The sequence below is a fragment of the Octodon degus genome, unplaced genomic scaffold (genome assembly GCF_000260255.1).
Source record: "Octodon degus isolate 3935 unplaced genomic scaffold, OctDeg1.0 scaffold00001, whole genome shotgun sequence".
Lineage (NCBI taxonomy): Eukaryota > Metazoa > Chordata > Mammalia > Rodentia > Octodontidae > Octodon > Octodon degus.
Window position 1 is genome coordinate 27413548 of NW_004524577.1, and position 13767 is coordinate 27427314.

Below are 13767 nucleotides of genomic sequence, written 5' to 3' on the forward strand. Positions count from 1 at the left end.
GAGTTCAGGCCACCCTGAGCTGCATAGTGAAACCCTGTCTCAAAAACAAAAGAACTCAAACCAAGCAAAACAACCAGTTTGTTAGCTCTATTTTACTTTTTGTTTTTAAAGGCAGTTTTATTATTTATTATTTATTTATTGCTAGCTCAGCTCAGCCTGCCCTGAGGGCGGGGCTGGTGAGGCATGTGGTGCCAGGGATCAAATGGTGGTCCTCTGCGCCTGCCTAAGCTTGCCTCATTAGACGCTTTAGACTACTGAGCTATCTTGCCAGCCCTTAAAGGTAGTTTTAAAATTTAACTTTGTTTTATAATTATGTGACACAATTTACAGAATCTAGAGTCACATCTGCAAAGCAGTGTTTTTAAAGATACGTTTACCATCTGGTGGGCGAGATAGCTCAGTGGTCTAAAGCTGCCTGCTTAGGCAAGCTTAGGCAAGCACAGAGATTGCAGTTTGATCCCTGGCACCACGTGCCATGCCAGCCCCACCTCCGGGGCTGGCTTTTCTGGCCAGAAAAAGAAAAAGTTTAGCTTCTATTCTTGTTCCCTCTAAACTTTTTATTTTACAGTTTAACAGAATTTTTCCTAGTTTCATTCATTTAGAAAAAATAGAAAAATGTATTTATATATTTGTGCTCATTGTCTACATTGAAAAATTGAATATCTTACACATTTTTCTATATTTTCATTTAACTATACATCCTTTAAAAAGCCTCCATTATAATACACAGTGATACTTTTTTATTCCTTTTTTTTTTTTTTTTAATGGAACTGGGGATTGAACTCAGGCCCTTGTGCTTGTCAGGGAAGCACATATTCCACTGAGCCATCTCCCCAGCCCTTTTTTATTCCTTTTTACAAGTACAAGGTACTTTATTTTGAGGATGTATCACTTTCCTTTTGGTAAAAAACACATAATAAAAAATTTACCATTTTACCTGTTTTTGTTTTTTTTGTCTTTTTGAGACAGGGTTTTGCTCTTCAGTTCAGGATGGCCTTGAGCTCACTTTGTATCCTAGGCTGGTCTCAAGCTTACAATGATCCTCCTGCCTCAACCTCCAGAGTGCTGGGATTACAGGCATGCACCACGACACCTGGCAGTTATCCCTTTTTTAAGCATATACTCCAATATTGTTAAGAACCTTTTCATCTTGTAAACCTGAAACTGTATTCTTTAAACAATTTCCCTGCTTGGCTTCACCTAACTTTAGTCCCTGGTAACTACCATTCTATTTTGTGTTCCTGTGGATTAGATTAATTTAGATATTTTCTATAAGTGAAATAATATATGATCTATCTTTTTGTGGCAGGCTTATTTCATTTTGCATAATGTTTTCACAGTTCATGTTGTGGCATATAAGAGAATTTTATTTCTTTTTTTGGCTAAATAGTACTTCATTGTACACATATATACCTTGTGGGAGATCAGAGGCAAATTGAGGCTTAATTGGCCTCCTGTATGAGCGCAAGGAGAAAAATAGGGGTGATGGCAATTGTAGGGTCTAGGGTTAAGTCAATACAGCTGAGTGTAAGTTGTTTACCTGAGTATGTATTAATAGATAATTGCCTCTACCTGTGTCTGGGTGAATAAAGGGAAGACGAGGGCTCCTCTACCCTACGGGCAAGAGGCCCCTGCCTGCCCGCAGATTGAATCTGTGTCTCTTTGTAGTTCATTCTCCTTTGCCCTTGGTCCAGGCTAAGAAACTACTAGCAAAGAGTAGGTCCCTACAAGAGCGCCTGGGTGGGGAAGACTCAGAGGAGCGGAATGGCTCTCCCATGAGTGGGGCCCAGGGCAGGGACCTAGGATCTGTGGGCCAGGCCACTCTCCAACAATGCTGTATTTTGTTTATCCATTCATCTGTCAGTAGACACTTAGGCTTCTTTCACCTCTTGGTTATTAAGTGCTGCTTTGCATGTGGGTGTATTACAGATACCTCTCTGAGGCATTTTTAATTTTTGTGGAATAAAACCAGAAGAGAAGGTAGTGAGTAGATTATCTAGTAGATCTATTTTACACTTTTTGAGGAACCATTTTCCATCATTTTTACATCATATTACTATCCCTACTTTGGTGGGGCAGGGTTGTAATTTCTCTACATTTTAACCAATACCTGTTATTTTCCATTTGGTTTTAGATGCCATCTTAATTGACATGAGGTTTTTATCTTTTTTTGCTTTTCGACTTGCATGATTTTTTTTTTTTTTTTAATTTTTTTTAGGGAAGGATCAACAGAGTCTTAATACTAGATCAGTCTCCTAGTGATCCTCCTGTTTACAGCCTCCAGAGGGCTGGGATTACAGGCACATGCCACCATGCCCAGTCTCAATTGCCATCTCAGTGCACCCTGGGGGCAGGGCCAGCATGGCAGGCCTGAACCCTTGACCCCCTCGCCTGCTTGCAGGCGCTTTTAATCCACTGAGCTATTTAGCTAGGCCCTCGATTTGCATTATTTTGATGCCTAGTGATATGCATCTTTTCATGTGCTTGTTGGCCTTGTATATTGTCTTGTTTTTGTTTTTTTTTTTTATTTTGAGACAGGTTTTCACTATGCAGTCCAGGCTGGCCTTGAACTTACTTTGTAGCTCAGGCTGGCTTCAAATTCACTGGGGTTACAGATGTGTGCCATCATGCCCAGCTGACTTGTATATTGTTTTGAATATGTCTATTCAAATAATTTGCCCCCATTTTGATTAGATTATTAGATTTTTTTTGTTGAATTATAGGAATTCTTTTTTTTTTTTTTTTTTTTTTGGTGGAACCGCCGTTTTGAACTCAGGCCCTTGTGCTTGCCAGGCAAGCGCTTATTCTACTGAGCCATTTCCCCGGCCCCAGGAATTCTTTATATATTTTAGATATTAATCCCTTATGAGATCATTAATTTCTAGATAATTTCTTCCTTGTGTAGAATGATTTTTGATTACATTATGTCACTTTATGCAAAATAAGTTTTCAGTTTGATGTAGTTCCATTCAAATATTTTTGCTTTGTGTCCTGTAATATCTAAGAAGTTACTGTCAAATTTAATGTCATGAGGCTGGTAGAAATAGAGATTTGAGACAAAAGCCTAATGTCCCAAGAGAGCAGGAAACAATAGACAGAGACCGGGAGAGCTGCTGTCTGTCACTTGTAAATGCCGGGCAAGCTGGGACACAAGGCTGCAGATTGCAGCCTCTCTTGCAGGCGCCCTGTTCTTTGATCCCTTACTTGGGATGTTATGGGCTAGCATTTGTGTAAAGCTAGTGTTAGGCAAATGGTGAAAGTTAATAGAGATAGTAGTTTGCATTCACTTAAGTAATTATGCACACTTCCTGGCCTGCCTTTATCCCTCAATAAATGTGAGATGCTTCTGAGGCTCTGGGCTCACTTTGAGAGAGGCTAATCTCAGTGAGACCTCTAAAGCTACATCCATCAGGTCTTCTCGTTTCTTTGGGCACCGACCCATAACATACAACAGAGGCATTTTTCTTCTTTACTTCAAAGACTTTTATAATTTTGGATCTTATTTTTAGGAATATTACCATTTTGAGTTAAAATCATGTTTTGTATGTGGTATAAGATTAGAGTCCACCTCCATTCTTTTGTATGTGTATATCCAGTTTCCCTCATATATTTATTGAAGAAACTATTTTTCCATTGAGTGATCTTTGGCACCCTTATTGAAGATTATTTGATCATATATGTGAAAGTTTATATTTGGGCTATTTTATTGGTATGTGGTGCATTTATCTTTATGGCAGTACCACAAGATTTTATTATAGCTTTATAAATATTTTGAAGTATACTCTCCAACCTTGTTGTTTTTCAGAATTAATTTAGCTACTCAATGTCCCTTAAGAGTCTATAGGATGATTTTTCTCCTTATTTCTGCAAATAAATTGATTGGGGATTTTTTTTTTTTTTTTTTAAACCATGCCTTGGCATTGAATCCAGGGCCTTTGTGTTAGATAAATGCTACCACTGAGCTGTACTTCTATCCTGTGTTGTTAGGATTTTGATAGGGATTACATTGAATCTGCATACCACTTTGGGTAGTAATCACACTATATATAACAATATTACTATCCCAATCCATACACATGGATTGTTTTTCTTTTTTCTTTCTTTCTTTCTTTTTTTTTTTTTTTTTTGGCAGTACTGGGGACTGAGCTCGGGACCTTGTGCTTGCCAGGCAGGTGCTTATGCTGCTGAGCTATCGCCCTGGATCCATGTTTTTCTTTTATGGTTTAATTTACTAGCAATGTTTTATGATTTACAATGCCTAAATCTTCTCTCTGTCTGGCTTTATTCTTAAGTATTTTGTTCTTTTTAATACTATTATAAATGAGACTTTTTAAATTTCTTTATTGGATCATTCATTATTACTGTATAAGCACACAACTCATTTTAACATCTTTATTTTGTGTTCTACATCTTTGTTGGATTCATATGTTCTTTCTTATGGAATCTTAGTTTTGCACATGTAAGGTCGTGTCATCTGTGAAGAGAATTTTGTATTCTATTTGATTTGGATACATTTTCTTTCATTTTATTTTATTTTTTAATTGTTCTGGTTACATTTTTAAATCTAGAACAGTGTTGAATAGATGTTGTAAGAATGGATATTTTTATCATATTTCTTAGTAGTTTCTTAGTAGAAGAATTTTCAGTTTTTTTATCATTGAGTTTGATATTATCTATAGGGCTATATTATGTTGAGGTGGTTTTCCTTCTCTTCCCAGTGTATCCAGTGGTTTTTACCATGAAATCATGTTGAATCTTGTCAAATGTTTTTCTTAGTTGAGATGGTTATATTTTTCTTGTCTTCTATTCTTCTAAAATATTGAACAGCCCTTGCCTTTCAAGTATAAATCCCATTTAGGAATGATGTATAATTCTTTTAATCTGTTTGTTGAATTCAATTTACTACTACTTAATACCACTTTTATCATTACTTTATAAATGAAAGTAGTGGGTCAGAGAAGCCATACACCTGGGAATGTCCATTACATATGTTTATTACAACATTCTTTGTAATGTCAAAAAATGAGAAATAATCTAAAATCAAACAGTATAGAATTGGTTAACTTGTGATCCACAGAATATAAGGAAACTATTAAAAGAAAAACTTGGTCTTTATGTGTGTGTGTGTGTGTGTGTGTGTGTGTGTATTTTTTTTTTTTTTTTTCGGAACCAGGGATTGAACTCAGGTCCTTGCGCTTGTGGTCTTTATATATTTGAAATAAAAGAAATACATAATCTGTTGAATGAGAAATAAGTTACACTATATAGTATTAAGCTTTAAAAAATGTTTATTTTTCTGTTAGCTGGTATATATATAAGAAAAGTGAGACAATACACATTAAATTGTTAATAGTAGATATTTCTGGCAATCAAGTAGCAGTTTCCATTCTTCATTTAGCCCTATTTTGAAGTGTCTTAGAACTGCATAAAACTTATTATTGAAAGAAGATTCAGTTGAAATAGAATGTCTGGGAACATTAAAGTGTTTTCTTCATAAAAGGTATACATGGCTATTATTTTGTTACTCCATATCAGAACTGAAAGATTTAAAGATTTTAAATTATAGGACAACAGAGTTCACATTGGACCCAAAATGGAAATTCGAGTTGTTACATTGGGATTAGATGGTGCTGGAAAAACTACCATTTTGTTTAAGTTAAAACAGGATGAGTTCATGCAGCCCATTCCAACAATTGGTAAGTAAGAATATTGCTTTTTGTTTTTCCCCTTTTGTAAGTCATTTTATAGGCAAACTAGTTTACGGCTGGGTTTTACTTGATATTGATTATTGTGCAGATAGCTCTTTAAGGGCTCTAAATCACAAGCATTTTAGAGACAAAAATACAGGATTCTGTGCTTATGGGATTAAAATGTGAATCTTAAAATAATAAAGAAGAGACTATTGGTATCACAGTTAGAAGGAATAGAGGATTGGTAACCCTAGCTGAGAGTTATGGGAGTAGTAGTGGTCCACAGTTGGTAGATACATGGATTTTAAGGCCCTAAGGATCCTGGTAGAGGTATTGAGGGCTAGTCACCATTAAATCCCATGTAGTATTAGGAGTTATTTGGACTTTGTAAATATTGCTACATGCAGATAATTCATGAGGCACAATTACAAACAGGGTTGCCTGTATTTGATGTGTTATTCATTGCAAAGTACATTCTGTATAAAAGGAACTCTTTTTTAAAAACAGGTTTTAATGTGGAAACTGTAGAATATAAAAATCTAAAATTCACCATTTGGGATGTCGGTGGAAAACACAAATTAAGACCATTGTGGAAACATTATTACCTCAATACTCAAGGTAAGTAAAATTTTGATGACTTAAGTTTTTAAAAATTTAGGATGGCAATTTTTAGTAAGCTAATTTGTACTAGTAAAACCAGTACTTAAACATTAATTAAATGACTATACATTAGTGATAAGGTTTTTTTTTTTTTTTTTTTTGCGGAACTGGGGGTTGAACTCTGGCCCTTGCACTTGGCAGGGAAGCACTTATTCTACTGAGCCATCTCCCCGGCCCAAGTCCCTTATTTAAAAAAAAAAAAAAATTGATGGTGCTGAGCTTGGTATATGTACTTTGAACTTACTCATAGTGAGCCATTATTATAAACTAAAAACTATAATGTTTAGGTGATTACACTTACATCTTGGCTGCTGTTAATAGCATACATTATTAGAATTCATGTGGAGGTGATCACTGGTAATATTGTGATACTCAGTTTTATTTTTGGTGCTTTTGGTGTTCAGTTCATTTAAACATTTAGCCCTTTATAATCCCTTAGCAGCACCAATTTCTAATTTATTGTTTTCAGAGGATTTACAATGGCTTACTCTTGACCAAAGTGTATATATTCCATCTTGCTACCATTTATGTTTGGGCCCAGTTAGGTATATACATCTGTTCCACATATCATTCTACTTGCCACTTAGATGGGAGACTAGAGAATTTTTACTTTGGAATTTTTGGTAATACATTAGTATGAACTACAATTCATAGAACAAAATGGACTTCTCATTATAAGCAATGATTGAAAGTCTGGGGATGCTTAGCTTTCAGAGAAGAATACCTTGGAAAAATAAATATGTTGATATTTATTTTATGAAAGTTATCTTTTTGAAAAGGAAGTAGAAATCAAGAGCATCTTTTGATAGAGGAAGTGTTGTAAACCCTATCATAGATAGAAAACTAAACCTGTGAAGTAATGTGAACTACTCAAGATCATACCATTAATTATTGGTAGGTATTTCTGTCATTGAGTATGCAGCCTTTGTGTGGAAATAGTTGTGGTAAATAAACTAGCAGTAATATAATAAAAAAATAGTAAATATTTGTATCATTCACTAAAACCTAACAAGTGATTAATTGAATTTTTTTGGTAGCTGTCGTATTTGTTGTTGATAGCAGTCATAGAGACAGAATTAATGAAGCACACAGTGAACTTGCAAAGTTATTAACCGAAAAAGAACTCCGAGATGCTTTGCTCCTGATTTTTGCTAACAAACAGGTAATACATGTTTATTAGAGTGCTTATTTTTTGTAGTTTTGTGTATTCTGTATCATAAAGTAGCTGAAAAGATTTTAAGAGAGCCATTTTAGAAGAAATTTATAAAATTTCTGTATATTTTAAATACATCTATATGAAAAGTGCCGGGTACCTTGAAATATACAAAACAAGGTGATTAAAGCTCTCAATGACCATATACTCAGAGATTGTAGTATATGTTTGTGAACACCTATGAAATTTTCCCACAAATCTGGAAGTAACATTATTAACATTAACAAAGCATTATGAGGAAAAAGCAAGATAGTGGAAAAGGGTTTGGAGAAATACAGGAAGGCTATAAAAGCAAGATCCTGCAAGATTTGTAAAAAGTAGGATTTGAGGTGAAATGAAGATTAGAATTGAAATTATGTGTAGGAATTTGAATGTAAAGAAAAGAACATTACAGGCAGAAAAAATAATAGTTTTCAGGGAGCATCAAACACACCTATTATGTGAGGTGCAGGTAGAGGATGATGAAAAAAATCTAGAATAATAGGTGCAGTTACTTTAGGTTTCAGTCTATGAGAAAATAATAATTATCAGAGTGTTTTTGGACTGGTGAGTGAAGAAACATATCAGCGTTTGAGACTAATTCGGGGGTAGAATGTGCAATGAAATAGGGGAAGAGAGTAAATAATAAAATCCAGTCCACTTTTGAAATTATTCATGTGACAGTTAACAAGCCCTAGAATTAGAGAAAGGCAGAAGTAGACCAGAGAGATGGTGTGGAGGTAGATATGTTAAAATTTAGTGACTGAATGAGGATAATGAAGCATTGCAAGCACTGTATCTGAAGATTCCTGGATCTTGAGATCCAGCTTCTAGGATTAGCATGATTTTAAATATATGTAGGAGTCAAGTACAAGTGAAGTCCAATAGCAATATATCAGAAGAGGGTAACAATAGAATGAGGAAAGAATTTTCTTGTGATCTTGATGCTCCTGGATGACATGCAAACAAGACACTTACCAGGTTATTAATAATGAAATTATTATAGAAGACGTAGTCCCATATACACTGTTGGTGTGGTTATCAAATTGAGATATTTTTTGGTCTTGATGCTCAAACTCATACATGCTAAGCAAGTGCTCTACCACTGATCCATATCCCTAGCCCAGAGCATTTTCTTAGAGCACACTTTGACAGTATCTGTCAAGAGTACTGGATGCACATACCCTAAAAATCTACAGTAATGTGTCCTATAAACAGATATCCAAAGGTAAGCCTACAAGTCATTTTGTAAATGTTATATAAACACATATATACATACATGTATGAGTGTGTTATATGTATGTACATACAGTCTCCCCCAAGTATCCATGGGATTGCTCCTAGGACCTCTTGTAACTACTACAATCTTTGGATGATGAAGTCCTTTTTACAAAACAGAATAGTATCTTTTGTTTTTCTTGGTACCAGGAATTGAACCCATGACCTCATGCTTGCCAGCCAGGTGCTGTGCCACTGAGATAAATTCCTGGCACTAACAGCATAGTATTTGCATTTAAGCCATACACATCCTCCTGTATACTTTAAGTCTCCTGTAGATTACTTATAATACCTAATACAATGTAAGTTCTTCGTTAATAATTAAACTTCATTACTATTAATTGATTTTAGATTTACTTTTTGTGCTTTTTTTGTTAGTTTTTTGAGACGGAGTCCCACTATATAGTTTCAGGCTGGTCTTGAACTCAATGTGTAGCCCTAGCTGACCTCGTAACTCATGATGTGCCAGAGACTGTGCCTCAGTCTCTGATGTGCCACCATGTCTGGCTAAATTTTGTTATTCAGGGGAAAATGATAAGTAAAAAAAACAGCTGTACATGCTCAGTACCAATGTAGGTGGTTTTTGTTTTGTTTTGTTTTTAAATATTTTCAATCTGTTGGTTGAATCCTTAGATATAGAACTCACAGAAATGAACACAATGATACATAAAGATTTTTAAATTTATGTATTTCTTTGATACATAGTCTCCCTATGTAGTTTAGCCTCACCAGCACTGGGATCACAGATGTGTGCCACCACACCCAGTTTTGGAGCCAGCATGGCATGTGGTACTAAGGATCGAACTTGGGTCTTTGCACTTGCCAGGCAGACACTGAGACCTCTGAGCTATCTCCCCAACCCCATAAAGATTTTTTAGTAGCATGTGAGCATGACTTCAGTAAATATTCAGTATAGGACTGCTATATAAATTGTACTGCATCTACACAGTGGAATTCAGTTTTCATGTTAGAATAATGTAGAAAATCTGCATATGCTGATAAGGTAAGAGTTTTATCTTTAACACAACATGTTAACTAAAAAAAGAATCCTGCAAGTTATAAGCTGACATGGGGGGCCTGGGAGATAGCTCAGTAGATTAAGCGCTTGCCTGGCAAGTGTAAGGGCTTGAGTTCAATCCCCAATTCCACCAAAAAAAAAAAAAAAAAAAAAAAACCCAAAAAACGCTGCCATGGTGGTGCATGCATGTAATTCCAGCACTGCAGAGGTACAGGCAGGAGGATCATTACAAGTTGGAGCCCATGACCAGCCTGAACTATATAGTGAGACCATGTCTCAAAAAGACATAATAATAGTAATAATAATCCCTGCAAGTTATACAAAGTCTAAAGTATGTGGTTTTTTGTGTGATTATGTACTTCAATATGCATGCAAATTTTCTCAAAAACTACATAAGACACTGTTACTGATCACTGTTTCTGAGAAGTAGGAACAAAAGGTGTTTCAAGTGTGAAGTATAAACTCTTCATTATATAAACCCTGTATAAACCCATTTTTTAATAGCTCTACATGTATTAATTTCATTTTTGTTAAATGATGTCTTAGAGTGATATGTGCACTGATATATTACATACACAAACACACACATTTTAGCCAAAACTACTTTTTTTCCTATTAGTACTTTCAGGATAATTATTGAAGGATGAATATTGATTTTTAACTTTTGTTTAGGTTTCTGTTAGAATTCTATTGATTTCTATATAAATAATTAGAAAATGAAAATTAGAATGGATTGAAAAATATGCTATATACTGTAAAATGTCTTTCAGGATGTTGCTGGAGCACTGTCAGTAGAAGAAATCACTGAACTTCTCAGTCTCCATAAGCTATGCTGTGGCCGTAGCTGGTTTATTCAGGGCTGTGATGCTCGCAGTGGTATGGGGCTGCATGAAGGATTGGACTGGCTCTCACGGCAACTTGTAGCAGCTGGAGTATTGGATGTTGCTTGATTTCAGGTGCCACAATTGTTTAGGTTTGTGGTTAAGACTTATTTTGCACGTAATATATAAGAAATTCTACATCACAAATACAGTAGTTGATTAAGGATGCACATAGAAAAGAATCTTGCACTGGGAACGAAGTATGTTACTGCTTTTAAAAAATTACTCTGTGACAAAATTTGAATTGTCATAGCAGAATAGGTTCGATTAACTAGAAATTTTTAAGATTTCCATATTATATTTTACCCCAATATTGGGAAAAAGTTGTCACAGTCAAAGGATAAGTGAAGGTTTTGTTTATCCCAGTGAATAACGTATACCGAGTGCCTAGTATAGCCTGTGTAGAGCAAGGAAGTCCTAACTTCTTTAACTTGCCTTTTCACTGAATTTTGGCTAGTTGGAGACATGGCAGTTGCTTAATGAAACAGCATAAACTGCATTTGGGAGTACTAGGATTACTTCAATGTTCAGTGCAACAGAACATCTGTAATGCAAAGAACTATAAAGTATAAAGTGAATATTTTATACAATGTTTTACTAAAACTTTTCTTCTAAGGCATTTTGTATAAAACAGAGAATGTTATCTTACTAGGCCCAAGTGTGCTAAAATGAAGAGTTATTAATAAAACTGTGAAAGTCATTTAGTCTTCTCCTAGGCTTATTTGCTAGGCCAGAGCTTTAAATTGGTCCTTCCACTTTTCAACATATTGTTTATTTTTAAAATATTCTATCCTCTGTAGGAGTGATTGTAGGTAAAGAATAGCCTACCAATTTATGGCTCTTTACATAAGAGAACTAAATAGCTTTACTTAAAGAACTAAATCGGAATCTCATAAAAGAGAACTAAGTAGAAAACAACCTTTAAGAGTGATTATTCCAAACAATAGGGAAACCTATTACTTATTTTTAAAATTTCCCAAAATAAGTGCATTTATTCAACAACAAAAAATACATGATTAAGGCTTTTCATTAGAAAGCCTCATAGTTATTTAAGAGGAAAGACATATCTAGAAGGATAAAAAAACTTTCAGAAAGTTTACATTTGTATGCAGTGTTGTGAATAAAAGTAAAAAACATTGTGCTCTTTGTTACTCATTTTTAAATGATACTCATGGAAGCATGATTTTATTGTATTTAAATAGTTATAGGTTTTTGTTTTTTAAAGTTCTTCATACTTCAGGATGAAGTTCAACCTTCAGTCTTATTAGCTGAATTGTTTCAAAGAAAGTGATGTCTGATGATAAGATGTGACTTAGGTGGCACTGTTACAATTCATTCTTTAGATTTTTTAAACAATTTTAAAAGTCCATCAGTGTTATGGGCAATATGTAAATAAGTATAATATTTTGTCCTTTGTTTTTCAAGCTACAGGTCATGCTGTTACTAGTAGTTTGTGTGTGTAAGTGACACTTTGGAATTAAGTTATTTAATATTTGACTGACTTCAATGTAACTGTGAAAAATAAAAATGGTATTGCATTTGCCTGCAAGCCCTTAACTGTTTTCTGTACTAAGTAATTGAAGAAAATGTAACATTAACATATGAACTTGCTTTCCTTATAAATTATTTCACTGATTTTGGTAAACTTTGTAATTGCATTCATATAACTGAACAGTTTTAAAACTTGGCTCAGGCCTGAACATAAGGTACATTGGTAGATTTGTGTTTGACTTTTCTTAAAGAAATTTTTTTCTCCTGGTCCCATTACTGTTTGTAGTTGTAGTCGTTCACTAATTACTAGTCAAGATTGTGCTAGTGTCCCCTGGGAAATGTCAAATTTAAGAGAGATGTTTTAAATACACTATATTAAGATTTACCTTTTAGCTCTGAATTTCTGTATCTAAATAATATTGTATGGATTATGTAAAGCAGCTGTCAAGTGTATCACCCTGGTTTATCATTCAGGAATGTTTAAAATCACCAGAAGCCATTATTTGCTTTACATATATGACCAGTATAGATAGCAATAAAGTATTAAAATCATTACAGAGAAGTCCTATCATTATTCAATAGTGTGTTTCTCAAACCATGCATCTAGTATTACTACTAGTAACCAACTTAAAAAGTCATTAAGGGTTGGGCGTACTAACGTATCTGAGACCCAGGTTTGATCTTTGGCACAATTACTCGGAGACGGGGGAGAGGGGCGCTGGTTTGCCTACCAAATTTTAGCTGTTTAATGAAGCAAAATTTTAGAAATAATCGTATTCTATACTTCACCTTTAAATAATGCAACTGCAATGTTTTGAAGGGGGAGATAAACCCTGTAGTGAACAGTTTGAAGCTTTTTCATTTTTACTTTTTTTTTTTAAACTGTGAAGAACATGGCATTTAAAATATTTTTTGGTACCACGAATTGAACTCAAGACTTTGCATTTGCCAGGCAGGTGTTGCCCTGCTGAACTACATCTTTGGCCCCAGAGTATGGCATTTTAAATGATTTGAGAAAGGGTTTCACTATGCAGCTCATGCTGGCCTTGAACTTGCTTTGTAGCTCAGGCAGGCCTTGAACTCTTGGCCTCCCTGGTGCTGGGATTATAGGCATGTGCCACCAGTTTAGAAAATGGTTTGAGGGTTTCGGTGTAGCCCTGTAGATAGTGCACATGCTTAGCATATCGAGGCTCTTGGTTTAGTTTATGTGGAGGAACGGGCTTGAAAATCTCAGCAGTAGTCTATGGATATATAATATTGTACTGATTTTCACTTTGTAAAATGGTGACAGGTAAAAAGATAGGTGTGCTCTTCCCTAAAAGAAGAAATGACTTGATTTGGGAGACAGGGGTGAGCCAGAGTCTTGCTAAATAAATAGTTCAGACTGGTTTAGCCTTTTGAGTGCTGGGATTACAGGCATGAACCACTATGCCTGGCAGATACAATTCTTTTTTTGGTAACGAGAAAGCAACTCAGGACCTTGTGCTTGCCAGATAGGTGCTATGTTGGTGAGCTGTATCCCTGGCTCAGAAGTAGTTCTTAATAATTTATAAGCAC

At 35.0% G+C, this 13767-nt stretch overlaps 2 protein-coding genes across 2 annotated transcripts in view; one reads left to right on the forward strand and one right to left on the reverse strand.

Annotated features, from left to right (window-relative positions):
* Trim23 (tripartite motif containing 23) overlaps nt 1-12431 on the forward strand; it is a 37278-nt gene extending 24847 nt beyond the window's left edge. Inside the window, exons 8-11 of the mRNA XM_004623048.2 lie at nt 5567-5696; nt 6198-6308; nt 7388-7512; nt 10609-12431. Of these exons, the coding sequence (XP_004623105.1) occupies nt 5567-5696; nt 6198-6308; nt 7388-7512; nt 10609-10788 (546 nt within the window). The 3' untranslated portion in view covers nt 10789-12431. The remainder of the gene's footprint in view (nt 1-5566; nt 5697-6197; nt 6309-7387; nt 7513-10608) is intronic.
* Nucleotides 12432-12864: 433 nt separating this feature from the next.
* The window catches only part of Ppwd1 (peptidylprolyl isomerase domain and WD repeat containing 1), a 22847-nt gene continuing 21944 nt past the window's right edge, over nt 12865-13767 (reverse strand). The window contains exon 11 of the mRNA XM_004623207.2: nt 12865-12951. Within this exon, the coding sequence (XP_004623264.1) occupies nt 12865-12951 (87 nt within the window). The remainder of the gene's footprint in view (nt 12952-13767) is intronic.